Genomic DNA, 23,680 nt, shown 5'->3' with positions numbered 1-23,680 from the left:
CTATGGTGTTGACACCTTTTGTGGATCATCCAATAAAGACAAATGCTGTTGGAACAATGGGCTGGATAGTAAGCTCTGTTGCCTTGCGGCAAAAGGTTCCGGGTTTGAATCCTCGTCGGGGCCTATTTGCATGGAGCCTGGATGCTCGTCAGGTGCATACGTAGGTTCTCTCCAGCTTCCTCCCAAAGAATAACACCTTAATTACACGCAAGTCTGGGTACATATGTGCATGTTTCTACTACCGTTTTCAAGAACGGTCCAGGGTGTTTCCGTCCTCTCGCCCACTGGCACCCGCCACCCGGGAGTTGTCTGCTTATGATGCAGCCCCAGCCTTTAGGCATTTTCATGTCCCCAAAACTGGCAAAAAGTTGGCTAGATATTTTACAAATGTTTTTTTTTGTCTTGTTTCTGTAGGTGTAAAGACTCAAAGTAAATGCCCTTGACTCCATATTATCTAGCAACTTGTTTTAACCTTCCTTTTTTTTTTCCCCAGGTTTGATTATAGCTCTGTTCCCAGCTTTGCATCTCTATTGAAATTCAATTATACAAAGTACTGTATTGTTTCCTTAGAGTCAACTTTTTTTTAGATGCCTGCAGTTCAGACATTTTCTTCAATCCCATCTCTGCTCCGTCCAACAGCCTAGTCAGATTTCTTCCAGTGATCATGCAAAGATTTAATCTGTGGAGCAACCCTGTCTGGGAAAGTAAAATCAGCAGAGGAAGACTGAAGCTTTTCTGTTCAGCAGCTGTTTTGAGAATCAGTCTTTGATAAATTCAACATCTTGAACTAAACTTTTTTTTAGAATTGCCCCCTGTATGGATCTTCACTGATGGATGACCACCAAGGGTGTAGGAATGAGTTAAACACTGGGGAGGACATACAGGTCCTTCTCAAAATATTAGCATATTGTGATAAAGTTCATTATTTTCCATAATGTCATGATGAAAATTTAACATTCATATATTTTAGATTCATTGCACACTAACTGAAATATTTCAGGTCTTTTATTGTCTTAATACGGATGATTGTGGCATACAGCTCATGAAAACCCAAAATTCCTATCTCACAAAATTAGCATATTTCATCCGACCAATAAAAGAAAAGTGTTTTTAATACAAAAAACATCAACCTTCAAATAATCATGTACAGTTATGCACTCAATACTTGGTCGGGAATCCTTTGGCAGAAATGACTGCTTCAATGCGGCGTGGCATGGAGGCAATCAGCCTGTGGCACTGCTGAGGTCTTATGGAGGCCCAGGATGCTTCGATAGCGGCCTTTAGCTCATCCAGAGTGTTGGGTCTTGAGTCTCTCAACGTTCTCTTCACAATATCCCACAGATTCTCTATGGGGTTCAGGTCAGGAGAGTTGGCAGGCCAATTGAGCACAGTGATACCATGGTCAGTAAACCATTTACCAGTGGTTTTGGCACTGTGAGCAGGTGCCAGGTCGTGCTGAAAAATGAAATCTTCATCTCCAGAAAGCTTTTCAGCACATGGAAGCATGAAGTGCTCCAAAATCTCCTGATAGCTAGCTGCATTGACCCTGCCCTTGATAAAACACAGTGGACCAACACCAGCAGCTGACACGGCACCCCAGACCATCACTGACTGTGGGTACTTGACACTGGACTTCTGGCATTTTGGCATTTCCTTCTCCCCAGTCTTCCTCCAGACTCTGGCACCTTGATTTCCGAATGACATGCAGAATTTGCTTTCATCCGAAAAAAGTACTTTGGACCACTGAGCAACAGTCCAGTGCTGCTTCTCTGTAGCCCAGGTCTGGGGAATGCGGCACCTGTAGCCCATTTCCTGCACACACCTGTGCACGGTGGCTCTGGATGTTTCTACTCCAGACTCAGTCCACTGCTTCCGCAGGTCCCCCAAGGTCTGGAATCGGCCCTTCTCCACAATCTTCCTCAGGGTCCGGTCACCTCTTCTCGTTGTGCAGCGTTTTCTGCCACACTTTTTCCTCCCCACAGACTTCCCACTAAGGTGCCTTGATACAGCACTCTGGGAACAGCCTATTCATTCAGAAATTTCTTTCTGTGTCTTACCCTCTTGCTTGAGGGTGTCAATTGTGGCCTTCTGGACAGCAGTCAGGTCGGCAGTCTTACCCATGATTGGGGTTTTGAGTGATGAACCAGGCTGGGAGTTTTAAAGGCCTCAGGAATCTTTTGCAGGTGTTTAGAGTTAACTCGTTGATTCAGATGATTAGGTTCATAGCTCGTTTAGAGACCCTTTTAATGATATGCTAATTTTGTGAGATAGGAATGTTGGGTTTTCATGAGCTGTATGCCAAAATCATCCGTAATAAGACAATAAAAGACCTGAAATATTTCAGTTAGTGTGCAATGAATCTAAAATATATGTTAAATTTTCATCATGACATTATGGAAAATAATTAACTTTATCACAATATGCTAATATTTTGAGAAGGACCTGTATTAGAAACCTAACAGATCTGTAAATGGTTTAACATGTTTTATTGGTCAAAAATGCCTCAAACCCTTGATGTCCCTGCATGGTCTTACATTACATATAGTATCAGGGTTTGACTTCCAAAAGATAAAAAAGCATCTGTTGAGGCTATTATAAAGCTTTTGAACAGCTGATTTGCAGATGTGTTTAGGTTCACACACAGTCAACTCTGTTAATGGCATAACCCTGACATCAAAGGTGTTTACTGATTTATTTTAAGACCTCACCTCCAACCCTATATCATCTTCTACTTTCTCTGTTTGTGCTGCTGCATTGCTGCTCCTAAATATACAAAATAACCTCAGAGACGCATGTCTAAGGCACCACTTCTGAGCATAACGGTGGCACATAGTGAAAATAAATGGGGGAAAAAAAAAAATCCACCTCTCTGTTATTATGGACATTTCACCATATAAATGTGCAGAACACTTGTTCTAGTGCAGCTGATAACCTCATATCCTACCCAAAACCGTGATAATGTGATTTTTAAACCTTACCCCACCACCCTGATGCCCCCCCTAGCTCTAATAATATTTTAATCACTAATCATTTAAGCCCTCCCTCAGGCTTCCTCTGTCTCTCCACCTTTTATTGCCTCACTACTTATGCACATGTGCATCATTCTCCTGATACACACGTGGACAAAATTGTTGTTACCCCTCGGTAAATGAAGGAAAAACCCACAATGGTCACAGAAATAACTTGAATCTGACAAGGGTAATAATGAATAAAAATTCAGATATTGATAATGAAAGTCAGATATTGCTTTTCAAACATGCTTCAACAGAATTATTTAAAAAAAGAAACTCATGAAACCGGCCTGGACAAAATAATGGTACCCCTGAAAATAATGTGGCCAAAGGGTGATGTTAAATCAAGGCGTTTCCATTAATTAGCATCACAGGTGTCTACATTCTTGTAATCAGTCAGTGGGCCTATATATAGGGCTACAGGTCATCACTGTGTTGTTTGGTGACATGGTACCACACTCAACATGGACCAGAGGAAGCGAAGGAAAGAGTTGTCTCAAGAGATTAGAAAGAAAATTATAAACGAGCGTGTTAAAGGTAAAGGTTATAAGACCATCTCCAAGCAGCTTCATGTTCTTGTGACTACAGTTGCACATATTATTCAGAAAGTTAAGATCCATGGGACTGTAGCCAACCTCCCTGGACGTGGCTGCAGGAGGAAAACTGATGACAAAACAAAGAGACGGATAATATGAACGGTAACAAAAGAGTCCAGAAAAACTTCTAAAGAGATTAAAGGTGAACTTCAAGCTCCAGGAACATCAGTGTCAGATCTGACGTAGTTTGAGGCAAAGTGGACTTCATGGGAGACAACCAAGGAGACCATTGTTGAAAACAAATCATAAAAAAAAGCCAGACTGGAATTTGCCAAACTACATGTTGACAAGCCACAAAGCTTCTGGGAGAATGTCTTATGGACAAATGAGACAGAAACTTAACTTTTTGGCAAGGCACATCAGCTCTATGTTATGGAAAAATGAAGCATATAAAGAGAAGAACACCGTCCCTACTGTGAAACATGGATGAGGCTCTTATGTTCTGGGGCTGCTGTGCTGCATCTGGCACAGGGTGTCTTGAATCTGTGCAGGGAATAATGAAATCTCAAGACTATCAAGGGATTCTAGAGAGAAATGTGCTGCTCAGTGTCAGAAAGCTTGGTCTCAGTTGTAGGTTATGGGTCTTACAACAGGATAATGACCCAAAACATGCAGCTAAAAACACCCAAGAATGCTAAGAGGAAAACATTGGACTATTCTGAAGTGGCCTTCTATGACCCCTGACCTATATCCTATTGAGCATCTTTGGAAGGAGCTGAAACATGCCGTCTGGAAAAGGCATCCTTCAAACCTGAGACAACTGGAGCAGTTTGGGCCAGAATACCTGCTGAGAGGTGCAGAAGTCTCATTGACAGTTATAGGAATCGCTCCATCCACCAACGTCACGTTGCACCACAGACTGTCCAGGAGGTGGTGGATGGTTTAGTCCAAGTCTAGGTGGAGATCCCTCAGGAGACCATCCACCGTCTCATCAGGCACATGCCCAGGCGTTGTAGGGAGGTCATACAGACACATGGAGGCCACACACAATACTGAGCCTCATTTTAACTTGTTTTAAGGACATTACATCAAAGTTGGATCAGCCTGTAGTGTGCTTTTTCCACTTTAATTTTGTGTGTGACTCCAAATCCAGGCCTCCATTGGTTAATAAGTTTGATTTCCATTGATGATTTTTGTGATTTTGTTGTCAGCACATTCAACTTTGTACAGAACAAAGTATTCAATGAGAATATTTCATTCATTCAGATCTAGGATTTGTTATTTGAGTGTTCCCTTTATTTTTTTTGAGCAGTGTACAGGTCCTTCTCAAAATATTAGCATATTGTGATAAAGTTCATTATTTTCCATAATGTCATGATGAAAATTTAACATTCATATATTTTAGATTCATTGCACACTAACTGAAATATTTCAGGTCTTTTATTGTCTTAATACGGATGATTTTGGCATACAGCTCATGAAAACCCAAAATTCCTATCTCACAAAATTAGCATATTTCATCCGACCAATAAAAGAAAAGTGTTTTTAATACAAAAAACGTCAACCTTCAAATAATCATGTACAGTTATGCACTCAATACTTGGTCGGGAAACCTTTGGCAGAAATGACTGCTTCAATGCGGCGTGGCATGGAGGCAATCAGCCTGTGGCACTGCTGAGGTCTTATGGAGGCCCAGGATGCTTCGATAGCGGCCTTTAGCTCATCCAGAGTGTTGGGTCTTGAGTCTCTCAATGTTCTCTTCACAATATCCCACAGATTCTCTATGGGGTTCAGGTCAGGAGAGTTGGCAGGCCAATTGAGCACAGTGATACCATGGTCAGTAAACCATTTACCAGTGGTTTTGGCACTGTGAGCAGGTGCCAGGTCGTGCTGAAAAATGAAATCTTCATCTCCATAAAGCTTTTCAGCAGATGGAAGCATGAAGTGCTCCAAAATCTCCTGACAGCTAGATGCATTGACCCTGCCCTTGATAAAACACAGTGGACCAACACCAGCAGCTGACACGGCACCCCAGACCATCACTGACTGTGGGTACTTGACACTGGACTTCTGGCATTTTGGCATTTCCTTCTCCCCAGTCTTCCTCCAGACTCTGGCACCTTGATTTCCGAATGACATGCAGAATTTGCTTTCATCCGAAAAAAGTACTTTGGACCACTGAGCAACAGTCCAGTGCTGCTTCTCTGTAGCCCAGGTCAGGCGCTTCTGCCGCTGTTTCTGGTTCAAAAGTGGCTTGACCTGGGGAATGCGGCACCTGTAGCCCATTTCCTGCACACGCCTGTGCACGGTGGCTCTGGATGTTTCTACTCCAGACTCAGTCCACTGCTTCCGCAGGTCCCCCAAGGTCTGGAATCGGCCCTTCTCCACAATCTTCCTCAGGGTCCGGTCACCTCTTCTCGTTGTGCAGCGTTTTCTGCCACACTTTTTCCTTCCCACAGACTTCCCACTGAGGTGCCTTGATACAGCACTCTGGGAACAGCCTATTCGTTCAGAAATTTCTTTCTGTGTCTTACCCTCTTGCTTGAGGGTGTCAATAGTGGCCTTCTGGACAGCAGTCAGGTCGGCAGTCTTACCCATGATTGGGGTTTTGAGTTATAAACCAGGCTGGGAGTTTTAAAGGCCTCAGGAATCTTTTGCAGGTGTTTAGAGTTAACTTGTTGATTCAGATGATTAGGTTCATAGCTCGTTTAGAGACCCTTTTAATGATATGCTAATTTTGTGAGATAGGAATTTTGGGTTTTCATGAGCTGTATGCCAAAATCATCCGTATTAAGACAATAAAAGACCTGAAATATTTCAGTTAGTGTGCAAAGAATCTAAAATATATGAATGTTAAATTTTCATCATGACATTATGGAAAATAATGAACTTTATCACAATATGCAAATTTTTTGAGAAGGACCTGTATATCACTGTGAGTAATCTGAGTTCACATTTTTGAATGACTGAACTTCGATAAAGTCTATTAATCTAATTCCAAGTAATTTATGTTAACTGTCACTTCTGTGTATTCAAGACCTCTCCTCTGGAATAAGCTTTTGCATTATAAGGAAAAAAGAAATCCTGTCTTTCTATTTAAAATGAAACTGTTAAAATGTGAATATACAGTATCAGCTCATACTCCAAGTCCTGTTCACTGTGACGGACATTGATTTGGTTTTAGTAAAACAAAACCTTTTCTTTTGGTCTCTGACAAAGAAAACTACAAAGTGACAATTTATTATTTTTATTTAGGTAACGGCCACATTTTAAAGAAGTAAAATCTGGCATCTCGAATGTCTGATGAATTCCTCAGTTGTTTGAAGGTCTGTAAAGAGAAATAAATGATGTTGGCAACAGGAAAACACATTTCTAACTCAGTATGCAACAGTGACAACCGACTTACTTGGCCCATTCAACATTGAGAATAAGATGATCATATCCAAATCCTGAAACTCCTGCGATGGCTCTGGCTGCATCCTCCCGCCGGTGGAAACTGATGAAAGCAAATCCCTGCAGGAAAGAAGACATCAGATCAGGAAAATGGAACTTGCCATTTCTTGTCATTGTCTATCAAATCCTAATAACTGATATAACCGAATGGTAATTCACTCAGCAGTGCAGAGACCAAAAAAAAAAAGCATAGAGTGACTGCCCACCTTGGACTGTCCTGTATTCTTGTCCTTCGCCAGATAAATCCTTGATATGGAGCCGAATGGTCTGAAAAGCTCCTGCAAGTCGGTCTCACGGGTGTCCTCAGACAGGTTGGTCACACGGATTGTAGCATTGTCATCAGCTATAAGGTTGTCATTCAGTGTTTAATCAGAAGAATGCTTAAACACACAGTAACTGAAATGCAGAATGTCTTTGCTCCTTCACTAATACTCACCTCTGCGGTTAGGCTGCATAGACTCCCCTCTTCGCGTGCCTCCATCCCTCAGGCTTGGCGGCACATATTTGCCAGTCTTGGTTTGTGGAGGTTGCACAGGTTCTGGTTCAGCTAGTAGAAAAAAAAAAAAAAAAAACAAGAGCAAGCCATTTTTTATTGACAACACATCTTCAATAAAAAAAAAAAACATTACAGATAACCTGACTATAAAAACTGTGAACAAATGGTACCAGAACCAGGAGACTTCTCCTTGTCTCCAGTGGAAAGGCCAAGCTGTTCAGCCAGTTCCTTCTGCATAGGGCCCAGGGTGTCCTTGTATGGACAGCGGGTCGTCCAGTGGTCGCCTTTGCAAATGCGACAGGACACAATCTTCTGTCCTTTAAGTTTGTTCATGGGATCTTCTTCTTGATCTTGGGTATTTAGGTCCTGCAGAAAGAAAGATTCAGGCACAAGACTACATTCCAATCCATTATCAATTCAGCATTTAAAGTATGTTTCATACCATAACTTCATTTTCTTACTCCTTTAATTAATATATTTGAGAAAGTTCCCAAAGTTGTTTTCAAAGTCAAAAAAGGAAGTGCAGATTTCCAAAACATTTCATCCAACCCACAGTAAAGCATTTACAAAATGAGGGGTCAGAAAAACAGAAATTCTTCATAATTTTGTGGGGTTGTCATGCTTCATTTATCAACATGTAACCTCACAATTGCTGGGTTTTGTGTGCAAAAATGAAACAGCAAACTGTGGAGAGAAAGAGACAAGCAAATGCAACAGATTCTCACATCTTTGCTGGAGATAAAAGTCATGAAGACATCATCGCTGACTGTAGTGGTAGCAACATTAGGACCTGGTGCATCACGCTCTGAGTTGCCAAATTTCTTCCAATTCTGCAAAATATTACATCACAGGTGACTTTTAAAACACTTGATCATTTTAGTGAATGAATGCACCTTTGACTTCATAAAATGTGAACACAAACCTTTCTTCTGGCAACAGCTTTGGAAGCTTTTCTTGTCTCGATCTTGAAGGTCCGCACAATCTAGACGACAACCAAAAAATAAATAAATACTATATAGAAAATCATCACTTTAGGTGTTATGGAAGTGTCTGGATACAAAAAACAATGCCATGGCACATCTAACAAAAACTTTTTATATAGTGGTGTAATAATTACCTTATATTTTTTCCCATCATCCTCATCAATTTTATATTCGGTGACAGTTTTTATGTTTCCTTTTATGGTTTCCTTTGGAGATGGCAATGTGCCTGTTGAAAAAGGAATGCGAGTTTTGATCAAAGTTTCCAAACTTTGGGAGAAGAGATCGAGAAATATATTGAGAAGAAATTATTGAAAAGAAATCCTTAAGAACAAGACATGAGCTGACATGTCACGTAATTACATAGAAAACAATAAGATCACCAGTTATTACAATCGTTCTCAGATTCAAAAGAAAAGTAAAATTTTTCCAAATGTCACATTTCTGTTATAACCTTATTTAGAACCTAACGTATGCCTTAACGAATGTATTTAATAATGAAGTTGATTATTAATCAACCTGTGGTGTGATTAACGCCTACATCATAATGGCCTTGTCAACGCAACCTTCTGTTAACAGCCTTTAACGTGCAGGAAAACCGCCGCCGCTGTCATCGGGGTCGCTTTTTAACTATTCGGTTATAAACCATTTACACCAATCACTAAATTATTTGACAAATGTGACTGCAATCCCCAACAGTTGGTGGGTACATTTTTCTCTCGATTTTAATGCCATACAACCACGTGGAAGAGGAAGCCGCCTAGCCGGGCCTCATTCTCCCCCTGCGGACTGAGCCCTATCAGAGCTGTGCTAACGTTAGCTCCCCCAGCTAAAATGCTCCTTACCTTCATCTCCTTCCTCCTCGACCTGGTCGGCCCAGCTGGGCTTTGAGCTAGAAAAGGGAGACAGAAATTCGTAAAATACCGCAAACGCAGGCAGAATTAGGAATTTTTGTATAATTAAACTTACTCGTCGTATTCAATCGACGGCATCCTCTCTGATAGCCTAGCTCCAAGAGGCTCACCGCGAAGCAGTAAACTCACACTTCCGGGATTTGAACTTCGCAATAAGAGTCAGACGTGATGCGAAGCTTTTTCATAATAAATGTTTCTGTCCTATAGTTACAGACTAATTTAGTTCTTTGTACTATTTTACTCTTAAAAAATGACAAACACTTAACCAGTATACATATACATACATACATACATATACATATGTATGTATGCATGTATATGTGTGTGTGTGTGTGACAATTTCTATTCTCAGAAGGCCAATATAATTTACAAAAACGACATATGTATACATATTTAGCCTATAAGGTAAGCTATAACAAAGCCACATCGTTTCTTGCCTGGAAAGCTGCTATATTTGTAAATACATTGTTGACTCTATAAGTAACCTCAGCAGCAAGTGACTCTTTTCTGCTACACCATCTACAGGGGTTGGACAATGAAACTGAAACACCTGGTTTTAGACCACAATAATTTATTAGTATGGTGTAGGGCCTCCTTTTGCGGCCAATAGAGCGTCAATTCGTTTTGGGAATGACATATACAAGTCCTGCACAGTGGTCAGAGGGATTTTAAGCCATTCTTCTTGCAGGATAGTGGCCAGGTCACTACGTGATACTGGTGGAGGAAAACGTTTCCTGACTCGCTCCTCCAAAACACCCCAAAGTGGCTCAATAATATTTAGATCTGGTGACTGTGCAGGCCATGGGAGATGTTCAACTTCACTTTCATGTTCATCAAACCAATCTTTCACCAGTCTTGCTGTGTGTATTGGTGCATTGTCATCCTGATACACGACACCGCCTTCAGGATACAATGTTTGAACCATTGGATGCACATGATCTTCAAGAATGGTTCGGTTGTCCTTGGCAGTGACGTGCTCATCTAGCACAAGTATTGGGCCAAGGGAATGCCATGATATGGCAGCCCAAAGCATCACTGATCCACCCCCATGCTTCACTCTGGGGATGCAACAGTCTGGGTGGTACGCTTCTTTGGGGCTTCTCCACACCGTAACTCTCCTGGATGTGGGGAAAACAGTAAAGGTGGACTCATCAGAGAACAATACATGTTTCACATTGTCCACAGCCCAAGATTTGCGCTCCTTGCACCATTGAAACTGACGTTTGGCATTGGCATGAGTGACCAAAGGTTTGGCTATAGCAGCCCGGCCGATTATATTGACCCTGTGGAGCTCCCGACGGACAGTTCTGGTGGAAACAGGAGAGTTGAAGTGCACATTTAATTCTGCCGTGATTTGGGCAGCCGTGGTTTTATGTTTTTTGGATACAGCACCCGAACATCCCTTTCAGACAGCTTCCTCTTGCGTCCACAGTTCATCCTGTTGGATGTGGTTCGTCCTTCTTGGTGGTATGCTGACATTACCCTGGATACCGTGGCTCTTGATACATCACAAAGACTTGCTGTCTTGGTCACAGATGCGCCAGCAAGACATGCACCAACAATTCATCCTCTTTTGAACTCTGGTATGTCACCCATAATGTTGTGTGCATTTCAATATTTTGAGCAAAACTGTGCTCTTAGCCTGCTAATTGAACCTTCACACTCTGCTCTTACTGGTGCAATGTGCAATCAATGAAGACTGGCTACCAGGCTGGTCTAATTTAGCCATGAAACCTCCCACACTAAAATGACAGGTGTTTCAGTTTCATTGTTTAACCCCTGTACATTAGTACTCAGCATCTTTAGTACATCTGGCTTTCAGAAGTAAAAAGATTACAAAAATGATGTAGTAAAGTATATTATTTTATAGACTTTTACTTAAATTAAATGTTACCTTTTTAAAAATTTACTCAAATACAAGTAAAAAGTACCTCATTAAAATTTTACTTTAGGTAAAATGTAATTTAGTTACTGTTTTATGAGCAGAAGAAAGTCCCTTTCATACGTTTCGTAAAGGAATAGATATTAGTCTCAAACTGTTGTTAATTAAAGGAGCAACTTTATAAGTGAAAAGGCAAGACAAAAATAAAACATGTCAACATATGACATTATGAATCTTTGGGAGGTTATATGTGTAAATATTAATTTCTAAATTCCTTCTGTCAGCTGCTGCCTGTCGGATTCGCTGATCATCTCCCCCATCTCAGCATCCTTCTCTGTCACACCAAATCCTCTGCATCTTTCCTTACATCTATGAAGCTTCTCTGTGGTTTTCCTCTTCCCAGAACCTGGCAGTTCTGATCTTCATCCCATCCTTTGTCCAATATATCCACCATCCCTAATATCTAATAGTGTTAAATACCTGACTCCAAACTAAGCACCTGATCCTCTGTTTTCAGCCAATGCAATATTATAATCATAAGTGCCAGATAAAACTGATATTATTTACATTTATTGTTAAAATATTATTTAGCATGTTTACATGGTCAGAGTCCTGAACATAAACCACATTCTGTCCACTTATTGATTCTTACCCGCTGTAATTAGGTGAGCACCTGGTCGGCTCAAATGATGCTATTTTTAGTTTCAGATGCTTGATCGTTGCTTCCACTGTTTGTTTTTATTATCTAATATAATTTGTTTTTTACTCAGTAACGGATGGGATTTAAAATGTAAAATAGTGAACTACTTAAATTGAAATATACTCAAGTATGTAAACTATGCAAAAAAGAGCAAATTACAGACAAATTGTTCTTGTAAATGTAATTTGTCACTCGTCCACATTGCATACCATTAAATCTACAACATTGTGGTTGGAAAGAGAAAGGAATGAAGACGTATTGGCCCCGTCAAAGTCCAAATTTCAGTCTGGCTGAGATCTTTTGGCAGAGCCTTAGAAAAGCAGTACAGAAATTTGTGGTTTAATTTTAGGAGAACTGTAATAGAGCTGTGAGGAAATGAAAGGGGAAATAAAGGTATGTTTCAAAGCATCCCACTGGGGAATTACCAGATTAAGCTGGAGGAACTGTCCCTTCTTGTCAGAATAGCTTTGGGATTCCTCAGAGTGAGCTGGACTCTTATAGGGGAGAGGGAAATCTTCCTTGACCAATCCTGAACTAGATGAATTTCAATATGGTTTGCTGGAGTGTTGTAGAAAATGGCTTTGTAACCCTCTCCAGAATGATAGATGTTCTTGAATTTCTTTAGAGTGGGGCAGGATTTGATGTTTTTTAACATCCTTTTGCCAACTTCATTTTGTAAGACAGGTTCTATTTAAGTTTATATATTCTGCATTCAGGCCTGGGTGTAGCTAGTGAAATTAATTTCAGCTTTTAAAAACGTGGTTAATCACAGGTAACTTATGACTTAACATGAGGAGCAATTATCTTTGCACACAGTTGATGTGAATAGTTTTTTCCCTTAACAAAGTAAATCATCCTTTAGAAACTACTTTTTGTGGTCATTCATTTTCTACCGCTTCTTCCATGGTGAGTCAAAGGAAAGCTGGTGCCTATCTCTAGCAGTCTATGGGCAGGAGGTGGGTTACACCCTGGACAGGTCGCCAGTTCATCGCAGACTTTTTGTAGTTACTCTTGTTATTTCTGATACATAAACCTGTTTGATGATCTAAAACAGTTAAGTTTGACAAGAAAGAAAAAAAACACGCTACCCCACTTGTTTAATATAAATTAGACAGGATTGTAATAAAATAAGAAAAAGGAAAAATCTTTATTACAAACAGGCCTGATAAATGTAATTAGTACAGAGCTCTAGCAGTCCTGCAAAGATACGTGCAGGGAAGTATGGGTAGTCTGAAACAAGGATGCTCTTCACACAAAAGCCACCAGCTCTACTACCTCATCCAATGTTGTCTTCTGAGCTTTTTCCACAGCATGCTACTCTGATACTGTCAAGCACCGCCATGTAGAGAATCGGATGGATACACATGTTCAGTGTTGCCAGCCCCTTGGACACTTGGTACATTTTGTAGACCCAACAGTGTGTGTTGTGGGGATATATCCTCAAATACAGATGATAGATTTGGAAGACATGATAGGGCACAAAGGAAACAGCATACAGGACGATCACGGATGAGATTAACAAGGCAACTTGACGCTTTTCAAGTGTCGTTATGTTGACATTTTTCCACACGACCCGAATCACAAAACAGTAAGAAGTAAATGTTATTATAAAGGGAACAAGGCAGCCAAACACAGCAAGAAACATGTTGTAGGTAAGGACAGACTTCGGATCAGATGTTTGGTTACAGAAGGACACACATAAAGTATTGTTATTGTAACTGTGTTTGCAAAGAGAAGCAAAGGTCAGCACAGGGCAGGAGATGACTCCAACAATAATCCATATGATGACACTGATGGCTTTGACATGGGACGGTTCCACATGGGACCGGGTGAAGAAGGGCCACACGATGCCCACACAGCGGTTCACACTTATTGCCATGATGAAGAAGATGCTCACGTACAAGTTGCAGGTGAAAAGAAACCTCTCGATTTTACACACAGCCTCGCCGAACACCCAGTGTTTCTGCAATGCATAGTAGACGATCAGCAGAGGCAGGGTGAGGATGTACAGCAGGTCACTGATGGCCAGGTTACAGGAGAGGACAACACCGGAGTGCCAGTTTCGTCTTTTTCTGATGAATAGCACCCACAAGGCAAACAGGTTTCCTGCCAAGGCAACGGCAAACTCAACCCCATACACGGCAGGGAGCAGACCGATCTGAAACTTCTCACAGTCTGAGAATTTAATCACCATCCTGCTTTCAGCTCGTGGTTACTCTAAAAATAACATTGAAACAGAATGTAGTAAAACTTCAAGTCCTTACAGATTCCATCTGCTACAGTCTAGAAACCATAAAAAATAACTTCAGCCTACCTTTAGGCAGACATGCAAATGCACTAAAGTAAAGCCTTGATTTGATATTTCGTCGATGAAAAGGCTGAAGACTGGAGTCACTCCTCAATCATCTGATGATCTGAGAACAGCTCAGACGAACACATCACTTCCTTGTGCCCCTGCTTGTGTTGTGCAATATGCAGAAGGAAAACTGCTGTTACACCAGCACCATGCATTTTATTAGGTTGACTCAGAACTGTTTTTCTTTCAAAGTGCACAAAAGACTAAAAATGAAGATATCCTTCTGCAGATTTTGAGTGGGTATGTACAACACGGTACTAAAATAACTCCTTAAAACTCACAGTAATGAGAATAAACATGCCCATTCTGTCAAATTCTTTTTAACACACAGCAGATGTAATAATCTACTCAAAATCAAAAACATAAATTGGTTTTGTTGAATCATTTTATGCCCATTATGACCTAAAGAAGCCACAATGCAATAAGCAGATTATCTTTTTAGGGTTGTAAAATGTTTTCTAAGCAAAGCTGTACTTGAGACTGCAATATTTAAAATAATAAATAGGGTCATACAGCTGAGGATACCAACAGGTGTTCAATTTTCAGAAGGCTGTCTTTAAAGATAGTTAGAGGATGTGTCTTCAGTTCAATGCTTGTTTAAGGAACTAGACTTTTTATTTTAAGAGTCGGTTCGCAAAGTGTGATAAACATAGGCTGAACTAAATAGACTTCCTGTTTTGCTTTGTCACGTTTCAGAGCAAAATTTGATCTAAAACGTGTGTTGGCAAATTTTAACACCATTTACACCTGAAGAACATTTCCAGGATTATAGGACTAATGTCCTATAGAGAGGACTGAAAAACTCATCAACTGTCCCACTCAAGTTTATTTAGGCCAAATATATGATTTTATAGACATTTAGATATGTAAAAATATGTGCAAAGAAAAGACAGAACACAGGGAATTCAGAGCTGCATATTTAATCAGAATAAAAGCTTATTGTTGTTCAGTGGTCGACACAAATGATAAAGGACATTTTTTGCAACTTTTTTTACCTCTTGTTTATTTTAGGTTGCTCAGCAAGATTCACTCAGATTAAGTGTTCAAACACTGAGACAGTAGGAGCAAATACATTTGGTGCTGTTCCAAAGCACCGGAAAGGCATTTAGTATAAAGTCCAAATGAAGGGAAGAAAACCAAAGTTCAGGCTTTTCCTTTGGTCCGTGTAAAAGCTTGCTTTCCGCCTGCACCTTTCTTCTTGAAGTCAGACTTACCTTTGTGACCTTTCGATTTAAACGATTTGTCCTTGTTTTTCTTTCCATCAAAGTTTTTCCGTGCAAATTTATTTTCTCTCTCTCCAGATTGTTTAGAGCCAAATGCTTTTCCTTGAGCCCATTTTTTCTTCCCAAATGATTTCTCTCCATTCTTAGACTTCTTCCATCCTTTTCCGTCCTTTTCTTCCATCTTTTTCTTCCATCCTTTTCCATCTTTAGACTTCTTCCATCCTTTTCCCTGTACAGCATTTCTTGTCTTGTCTCTATGCTGTCCTGCTGCACCTTTTCTTTTTGGTGATTTAGAATCTGGTTCTTTCGAGGGTTTACCAGCGGACAGCTTTCTCCTCTTGGCTCCTTCGTGCGATTTTTCTGAGCGTCTCCTTTTCTTGGCACCGGGGAACATATCTGCATTTAAAAAACAAAAACGTTTTAGGGGCTTAGGGTAACATTAGTGCAACCAAGGGTGCACAGCTGTTTGATTTTGATATTCACCTTCATCTGGTTCTTCCCCCACAGCCTGTCTGTAGTACTCCACATCATCGTCAGGTTCAACAGCAGCTGCCCGATCTTCCTGCATTCCTGGATCTTCCACCTCGCTGTCCTCCTCGGCTTCAGCTCGTTTTTTCTTTATGCCTTCCAGACTCTTCTTCCTGGAAAAAGAAAAATGTTTTATAGACTTAATGAGTTAAAAAGGAACGCTGCCCAATAATTTTAGGTCCAAATTACTTGTTCTCTTCTCGTTTCTCTTTCTTCTTTGCCACATTTTGCTCCTGTGCTTTCTTGCGTTCCTCCTTTTCTTTCACCTTGGCTTCCTTCCTCTTCAGGATCTCCTGTATTTCTTCCTCAGTTTTGGATACTGCAAACATGGTACAAAAATATCCCAGCTGAGCAACAGTTTGAGCCATGTGTGCATAAAGTCAACACAGAGCTCAGGATGAATCAGTAAGCGTTTACTGTTAGAGAGAAATCATAGAATTCATATTGCTCTTGTCATCATGTCCATCTGAACAAATCAAGCAGAAACAAGTTAGGAATAACAGAAACTCACTCATGGAGTGGTAAAGAATGTTCCCGTTGCCCATCCCTTCCTGGACCTTCACCAGCTGCAGAGTCATACGAGGACCGATCTAAAGAGATGGAAAGGGAAACAGGTAGCGTTGACAACATCCAAACATCACTGAAGTGCTTAAAGTTTTATAGCAGCTTCTTACGCACTTCGGTCAAACGGACAGCGCTCTGTTGGGACGGCATGTTGCCTCTTCCTGAGTACATCTGTGGCAGCTCGGTTATGTTGTGTTCGCCGTCCTGCTCGGCTTCACTTTCAGACAAGTTTGCTCCCCTGAAGAGTTTGTGGATAACGCAAAACTTTCAGATATGCTACATTTCAGTTTATGTAAGATAAAACCAATCGACTTCTTTAAGTGCTGTGAGAACTGAACCTTACTTCACCAGCAGCTCTGTGATGTCGTCAAACTTGCTCATGTTGGGGAACTTCTCCTGCATCAGCTTCTTTACTCCCCGGCTCATGCCCACAGGGACGACTTTCAGGCTGCTGCAGGTTTGGAAGAACAAAAAAAAAAAAAAAAAAACATAATTATTGCCTCAATTACGGACAGAAAAAACCCAACATACAGGTCCTTCTCAAAAAATTAGCATATTGTGATAAAGTTCATTATTTTCCATAATGTCATGATGAAAATTTAACATTCATATATTTTAGATTCATTGCACACTAACTGAAATATTTCAGGTCTTTTATTGTCTTAATACAGATGATTTTGGCATACAGCTCATGAAAACCCAAAATTCCTATCTCACAAAATTAGCATATTTCATCCGACCAATAAAAGAAAAGTGTTTTTAATACAAAAAACGTCAACCTTCAAATAATCATGTACAGTTATGCACTCAATACTTGGTCGGGAAACCTTTGGCAGAAATGACTGCTTCAATGCGGCGTGGCATGGAGGCAATCAGCCTGTGGTACTGCTGAGGTCTTATGGAGGCCCAGGATGCTTCAATAGCGGCCTTTAGCTCATCCAGAGTGTTGGGTCTTGAGTCTCTCAACGTTCTCTTCACAATATCCCACAGATTCTCTATGGGGTTCAGGTCAGGAGAGTTGGCAGGCCAATTGAACACAGTGATACCATGGTCAGTAAACCATTTACCAGTGGTTTTGGCACTGTGAGCAGGTGCCAGGTCGTGCTGAAAAATGAAATCTTCATCTCCATAAAGCTTTTCAGCAGATGGAAGCATGAAGTGCTCCAAAATCTCCTGATAGCTAGCTGCATTGACCCTGCCCTTGATAAAACACAGTGGACCAACACCAGCAGCTGACACGGCACCCCAGACCATCACTGACTGTGGGTACTTGACACTGGACTTCTGGCATTTTGGCATTTTCTTCTCCCCAGTCTTCCTACAGATTCTGGCACCTTGATTTCCGAATGACATGCAGAATTTGCTTTCATCCGAAAAAAGTACTTTGGACCACTGAGCAACAGTCCAGTGCTGCGTCTCTGTAGCCCAGGTCTGGGGAATGCGGCACCTGTAGCCCATTTCCTGCACACGCCTGTGCACAGTGGCTCTGGATGTTTCTACTCCAGACTCAGTCCACTGCTTCCGCAGGTCCCCCAAGGTCTGGAATCGGCCCTTCTCCACAATCTTCCTCAGGGTCCGGTCACCTCTTCTCGTTGTGCAGCGTTTTCTGCCACACTTTTTCCTTCCCACAGACTTCCCACTGAGGTGCCTTGATACAGCACTCTGGGAACAGCCTATTCATTCAGAAATTTCTTTCTGTGTCTTACCCTCTTGCTTGAGGGTGTCAACAGTGGCCTTCTGGACAGCAGTCAGGTCGGCAGTCTTACCCATGATTGGGGTTTTGAGTGATGAACCAGGCTGGGAGTTTTAAAGGCCTCAGGAATCTTTTGCAGGTGTTTAGAGTTAACTCGTTGATTCAGATGATTAGGTTCATAGCTCGTTTAGAGACCCTTTTAATGATATGCTAATTTTGTGAGATAGGAATTTTGGGTTTTCATGAGCTGTATGCCACAATCATCCGTATTAAGACAATAAAAGACCTGAAATATTTCAGTTAGTGTGCAATGAATCTAAAATATATGAATGTTAAATTTTCATCATGACATTATGGAAAATAATGAACTTTCTCACAATATGCTAATATTTTGAGAAGGACCTGTATAACAGAACTCTGGTTGAAGGTGTGAAGGCCCATCAGTGCGTTTACTTTGGACATGCATCATGACAGAATCAAGTCGTAATCTGTCATCATCTGAGCCCATCACTCCAAAAGGCTGTTTATTACATCACAATCTTAACAGAGCAAATCTTATTACTTACTAGTGCCGAAACTGAATTTCCTGGGACTCTGGGTCAAAACTGAACAACACACACCTCTTGATGCTGTTGAGGTTTACCTGCAAAAAAAGAATATTTCATTAGACCCGATGCTTTAACTTTTAACCATGCTGAAAACCTACTTCCACCACAAATCAGAAAGCGTTTACTTTTGAAGCATCTTCACAAATACTCAGAAGACTATACTTTCATCATATCAGCACATTTAGATGGTGTTTAAAAAAATTATTATGGATTTTCTAAACGCACCTTTTGGACATTTATGGAGGGAAACATGTTCTGGAACATGGTGGCCATGAGCTTCACATGCATGCCATCCACTCCAAAGTTACTGAGGATGAGAAGTGGATGATGGGTGAACTGCTGCTCATGCATCCTGTGCTTCTTCAAAGATGAAACCACATCTTTAATAAGGGAATACTGGAAGAGAGAGATGAAACATAAAAGTCCTTACAAATGTGGATTAAAATGTCATCATAGTCATTATATGACTTTAGAGGGTTGGGTTCATCAGTGCGTTTACTTTGAAAAGCATCACTTTACAATCAAAATTTTATGCATCATCACCTGAACCCGACAAATTTGACTTGCGTGTTACAAAACTTACCTTGAGGACCTTAAAATAAAGCATGGGGCCTTTGGGAAGCCGAGCTAGTCTCTGCACGAAGAAAAAAATGGAAATGTTGAACTGATGGCAACGCAGTCTTCACATAAGAACTGCAGGTCACGATTACTTATAGGTCTCACCATGTTGATGCTGTTGGGGGTTTTGCCAAAGATAATGAAGTGGGTCACTCCCAGCGGCCCTGCTATGGACACAAAATCCTTAAGGAGATTTTTTTTCCGTACCTGGTTTAAAAAGACAGACGCACAAGCATGATGAGTGGGTGACTGCATTCTTAAAACAAAGCAGACTATTCTTTCTGGCCAGCAATACTAACATCTCGGGGCAGCTGCATTTAGAGCAGCGATTCTCAAAGTCATAACTTGTACACCTTATTTTTTGTGGACACTGCGCTTAACCTCTTAAGCCTCCCCCGGAAATGGGGGAAGCTCCAGGTTCTTTTTTTTTTTTTCTACATTTATTGCTCCAATTTCCCTTACTTAAACATAGACGTGTGGTATCCTCTGAAACATCAGACTCTTGGCTAAAAGCTGACATAAACCATTTCTACGAACACCAAACAGTTAAAACTACAAGCAGTTGAATCAGAAAAATGCAGGAAGTAAACGCACTCTACAAAATGGATTCACCGGATGTCTCGACCTCTGCTTCCTGATTGGTGGGATTTACGTGAAAGATGTTGAGATAACTTTATTCTACTGGCTCTAAGGATGAAAAGGAGGGGTCATGTGTGCAATTCGGCCAATCCAAACTTGAGTTATTGGCGTGCGTAATGTAGGTTGTTATTGTAAACACTGAGTACGCTGTAGCGCAGTCGCTACAGCTGTTACGCACCGGACCTTCCTACCTCTGGCTGTTTATGCGCTGTGGTGATCATTTTGCATGTTCGAGTGTTTGTTTTTGAAACACAATGGCTTCCTGCACAAAGTTCTACACCGTCACTAAAGCTTTGGACCTAATTACAATGGACTGCGGTACTGAAGTCTGTGCAGAGGATTCCTCATCTGAAGACGAAGAGCTTATTTATCCCGACAAGATCAATGATGAGCTGGATTATGAAGTTCTGCTGCTTAAAAGGTGTCATTTTAGTTTTATTGCAAAATACTTTTAAAGATTAATTTTCTTTTTACACTAGTGCTTCGTGATGTCTCGTAATAAATGGATTTGTCTGCCACAAAAAAATCAAAAACAGGCTGTTTTTAGACATGTAAAAAGTAGTTTATTACATTTTTCAAGTAAAAACACAAGAAATCTCCACTTTTGCAGATGGTGCCAAATTGTGCCGAAATGTGCCATATGGTCCCAAAAAGAAAAACGCTTACGAATGTCTTTACTAAAACCTCTGTAACTTTGCTTTAGTTTACCTCAGGTGCATGAAACATTTCACAGGTAACGTCCACAAGTGGATTTGGGGTTTTCTAAAGTTTGTAGCCTTCCTCATGATATTGCTAAGAGGTTTATATACTGTACAATGCAGGAGCGAAAAAATCTTCATTTTTTTTCTGTGTGCCATCCTCATCATCTCTGAAACAATAGCTGCTACTGTGATATTTACACTTCTGATTGAATCTCCAGAGTGTTACCTTTAATTTGACACCAAGCTTATTTAAATAGAGTTTGTAATTGCTGAGAAAAACTCAATTAAATTTGGCCATGTAATTTGGAGGCAAAAACTCCACAAAAACGCCTTGGGTTACAAGAGGTTAAGCTGAGCACTTCTATAGAAGAGACCTGAAGACGGAGAATAATGCTGCTATAGCTACTAGTCATTAATTACCCACACTTAAAGAGCTTTGATTATAAGGCAAGGGAATAACTCCTGAAAGTTACTAACAACCAAATAAATGGAACCACAAAGGAAACATGTTACAAGCTGCATAATCAAGGGGAAGGGGACTTCATATTTGATGGCTGTTTCTTCAGATACCACTCTCAACTAAGATCCTCAGCAGAGTGAGATGCACGTCAGATAGTCCTTTGGAAATAAATGACAAAGCTACGCGTGTTTTAGAAGTATTGAGGACATTACGGCAGATGTTTTAATAACCAGCAGTCACAGTCAAAAAGGCGTATTGTGTTTAGTTATTAATGAGTGGGTTTGGCACAACGATCACAATACTAATGCAGACCGTTTAACACTGATGGAATATGCAAATTTTAGCTTTATATATTTAGAGTTTTGTTCCTTTAATTCAACATTTGAACCATGTTGCTTTTTTAAACACTATTTTGAGAACAGATTTCCTTCAAGTTTCTGAATTAATTATTCCCAATAAACTTAAATAATGTTTATCTAAACTGGAAAAAAAGAAAAAAAAAAAGCAATAAGAAAAAGTAAACAATTACAAGGTCCTTGGTTTAAGCAGCTCATACATCGGCAATCGCTGCCATTTTCCACACAAGGTTGCTTTGTATCAAAACTGTTTCAGTGTCCAAGTTGTATCTCAGTAATTTTGATGTCACAATGTGCTGTTGTACTTTAATTTAATTTCAGTGTATTTTAAAAAAAATAAAAGGATGAACTTTGTTTAAATATAAAAAGCAATTAAATTGATCACTTTTAAATTAAAATGTCTCGTAAAGTTGGAGAGCTTGTCGTGCTTCACTGTCAAAAGTTAGTTACTTAGAGCCACGAGCAGTTATTGAGGTCACTTTTGCATGCAAATTGTAAGACAATGTAATCAAGAAATTTGCTCAGAACTAGTAGTTCCGGACTTTTAAGCCGAATAAATTTGAACCTTTGAACTTGAAACTTCTTGATTTTAGAGGACCGACCTTCAGAGACTCCGCGGTGTAGGGCTGCATGACTGTCCGCATGTCCTGGACGAGTTGACCCACGTTTTTTCCAACCTGACCCCGATGAAACACGAAGGAGTGGGGCACAGATCTGTAGGCATCCTCAGCTACATGGATGGCTTGGGCTCGGGATTTCTTCTGGTTTTTGGTCTAATAATAAAAACCAGAAAAACACGCACAGAAATCATTACAGTGGATACACATTTAAGCAGCACATTTCTGAGACGTAACACACAGCTATAAATATTTATCAGCAAGGGCTTTATGTTCTAAATTATATTATCACAAGTGAATCATACAATGCCTTCCTTGATATGTACGTCTATGTCAATGCTTATTACCCGTTAGTTGAATGCTAGGCCGGGCACTTACCTTTGATTTTCCCATGATTTAACTCGAAGCCGACTAAAAGATATCACCCAAAAGCTCGATAAATGTTGCTAAAGTATATTTAAGCTAACCATACTGATCATTGTAAGTTTGTTTCAGCAAATTGTATCAAACCACTAAAGTAGAAATCGTTCGCTTCTAAGTTGACTCCGCTCTTTCCACATGGTTTTCTCGCTGTGTGCTACACGCTGAAATGTCCGTGTTTCTCACTTGTGCGTGATAGTTCCTACCGAGCAACTTCTTCTTCTTTTAGAGTTTTTTTTCCGGCGGTTGGCAAACCAACTCAAGGTGCATTTACCGCCGTCTATCGAACTGGAGTGTGGACGTCGAATATAGGGAATAAGGATCTTATCTGTATATACCTTGGTAAATGCATAAATTAAACACGGTTAAACAACCCAAAAAAACTCATCACTTTATTTCTAATTTTTCTAGATATTTCCTGCAATATATTATCTATAGTAAGTGATTTTCCTCTCTACTTGGTAGTGATGCCATATGTTTACGCTATGCTCTTCTGTATACTTGTTGCACCTTATCAAAACATGTCCAACTTTTTCTGATTGACGACAATAACTACATGCTTCCGTTTCATGTTTTCCTATCTAAAACAGAAATCTATCAAGGCCTGTAGGACCAATCCCCTTTAAATGTAGGATGCAATTTTGACCAGAAAAGGGCAGAAGAGAAGCACACAATGAAAGATTTAAATAATTTTGACCAGTACAAGGCAGATGACAAGTGCGCATTATATGGTTAAACTTATTTAGTCCCATTTAATGAATTAAATCTACTAAATCCAAATTGATGTTCTAAAGTTTTAAAGAAAATTAAAGCAGAAATAAATACAGGCTGTAACTGAATGACTAAAAAGATTAATCCTAATGTATTTAAGAGTGCTCTTACAGATGAAAATCAACACATTTCGGTAATTGGATCCTGTATGACA

The 23,680-nt window shown here is 40.3% G+C and overlaps 3 protein-coding genes across 3 annotated transcripts; all 3 read right to left on the bottom strand.

Moving 5' to 3' along the window:
* Positions 1 to 6,778: 6,778 nt before the first annotated feature.
* Positions 6,779 to 9,554, bottom strand: LOC124863173 (eukaryotic translation initiation factor 3 subunit G). Its single transcript, XM_047357441.1, has 10 exons — positions 9,446 to 9,554; positions 9,322 to 9,368; positions 8,614 to 8,705; positions 8,419 to 8,478; positions 8,222 to 8,326; positions 7,667 to 7,862; positions 7,437 to 7,547; positions 7,207 to 7,343; positions 6,954 to 7,060; positions 6,779 to 6,875 (listed from the first exon to the last, which is right to left on the bottom strand). The coding sequence occupies exons 1-10, from the start codon at positions 9,466 to 9,468 to the stop codon at positions 6,860 to 6,862; spliced, it is 894 nt and encodes a 297-aa protein (XP_047213397.1). The 5' UTR covers positions 9,469 to 9,554; the 3' UTR covers positions 6,779 to 6,859.
* A 3,546-nt stretch (positions 9,555 to 13,100) lies between these two features.
* On the bottom strand, positions 13,101 to 14,422 carry LOC124862224 (P2Y purinoceptor 11-like). The gene is made up of 2 exons (XM_047356040.1): positions 14,287 to 14,422; positions 13,101 to 14,189 (listed from the first exon to the last, which is right to left on the bottom strand). Exon 2 carries the CDS (start codon positions 14,164 to 14,166, stop codon positions 13,249 to 13,251), a length of 918 nt encoding a protein of 305 aa, XP_047211996.1. The 5' UTR covers positions 14,167 to 14,189; positions 14,287 to 14,422; the 3' UTR covers positions 13,101 to 13,248.
* An 810-nt stretch (positions 14,423 to 15,232) lies between these two features.
* Positions 15,233 to 22,929, bottom strand: LOC124862223 (suppressor of SWI4 1 homolog). Its single transcript, XM_047356039.1, has 12 exons — positions 22,714 to 22,929; positions 22,321 to 22,491; positions 19,668 to 19,769; positions 19,528 to 19,578; positions 19,170 to 19,340; positions 18,903 to 18,979; positions 16,987 to 17,094; positions 16,758 to 16,881; positions 16,591 to 16,669; positions 16,269 to 16,398; positions 16,035 to 16,192; positions 15,233 to 15,947 (listed from the first exon to the last, which is right to left on the bottom strand). The coding sequence occupies exons 1-12, from the start codon at positions 22,726 to 22,728 to the stop codon at positions 15,472 to 15,474; spliced, it is 1,662 nt and encodes a 553-aa protein (XP_047211995.1). The 5' UTR covers positions 22,729 to 22,929; the 3' UTR covers positions 15,233 to 15,471.
* Between the last annotated feature and the right edge of the window lie 751 nt (positions 22,930 to 23,680).

Source organism: Girardinichthys multiradiatus, chromosome X (genome assembly GCF_021462225.1).
Source record: "Girardinichthys multiradiatus isolate DD_20200921_A chromosome X, DD_fGirMul_XY1, whole genome shotgun sequence".
Taxonomy (NCBI): Eukaryota; Metazoa; Chordata; class Actinopteri; order Cyprinodontiformes; family Goodeidae; genus Girardinichthys; species Girardinichthys multiradiatus.
The sequence above is the reverse complement of the archived record's forward strand: the minus strand, read 5'-3'. Positions and strand labels throughout refer to the sequence as shown.

Bases quoted from the DNA above. Each gene is read 5' to 3' on its own strand.
- LOC124863173 (XM_047357441.1), bottom strand. From the start codon at position 9,468: ATGCCGTCGATTGAATACGACGA. The intron at 7,863-8,221 runs GTGAGAATCTGT...TTCTTTCTGCAG, and splicing joins CTTTTATCTCCAGCAAAGAT to GACCTAAATACCCAAGATCA. The intron at 7,344-7,436 runs GTGAGTATTAGT...ACAACCTTATAG, and splicing joins TATGCAGCCTAACCGCAGAG to CTGATGACAATGCTACAATC.
- LOC124862224 (XM_047356040.1), bottom strand. From the start codon at position 14,166: ATGGTGATTAAATTCTCAGACTGTGAGAAGTTTCAGATCGGTCTGCTC.
- LOC124862223 (XM_047356039.1), bottom strand. The intron at 19,341-19,527 runs GTAAGTTTTGTA...TCTCTCTTCCAG, and splicing joins TTTATTTTAAGGTCCTCAAG to TATTCCCTTATTAAAGATGT. The intron at 18,980-19,169 runs GTGCGTTTAGAA...CTTTTTTTGCAG, and splicing joins CCTCCATAAATGTCCAAAAG to GTAAACCTCAACAGCATCAA.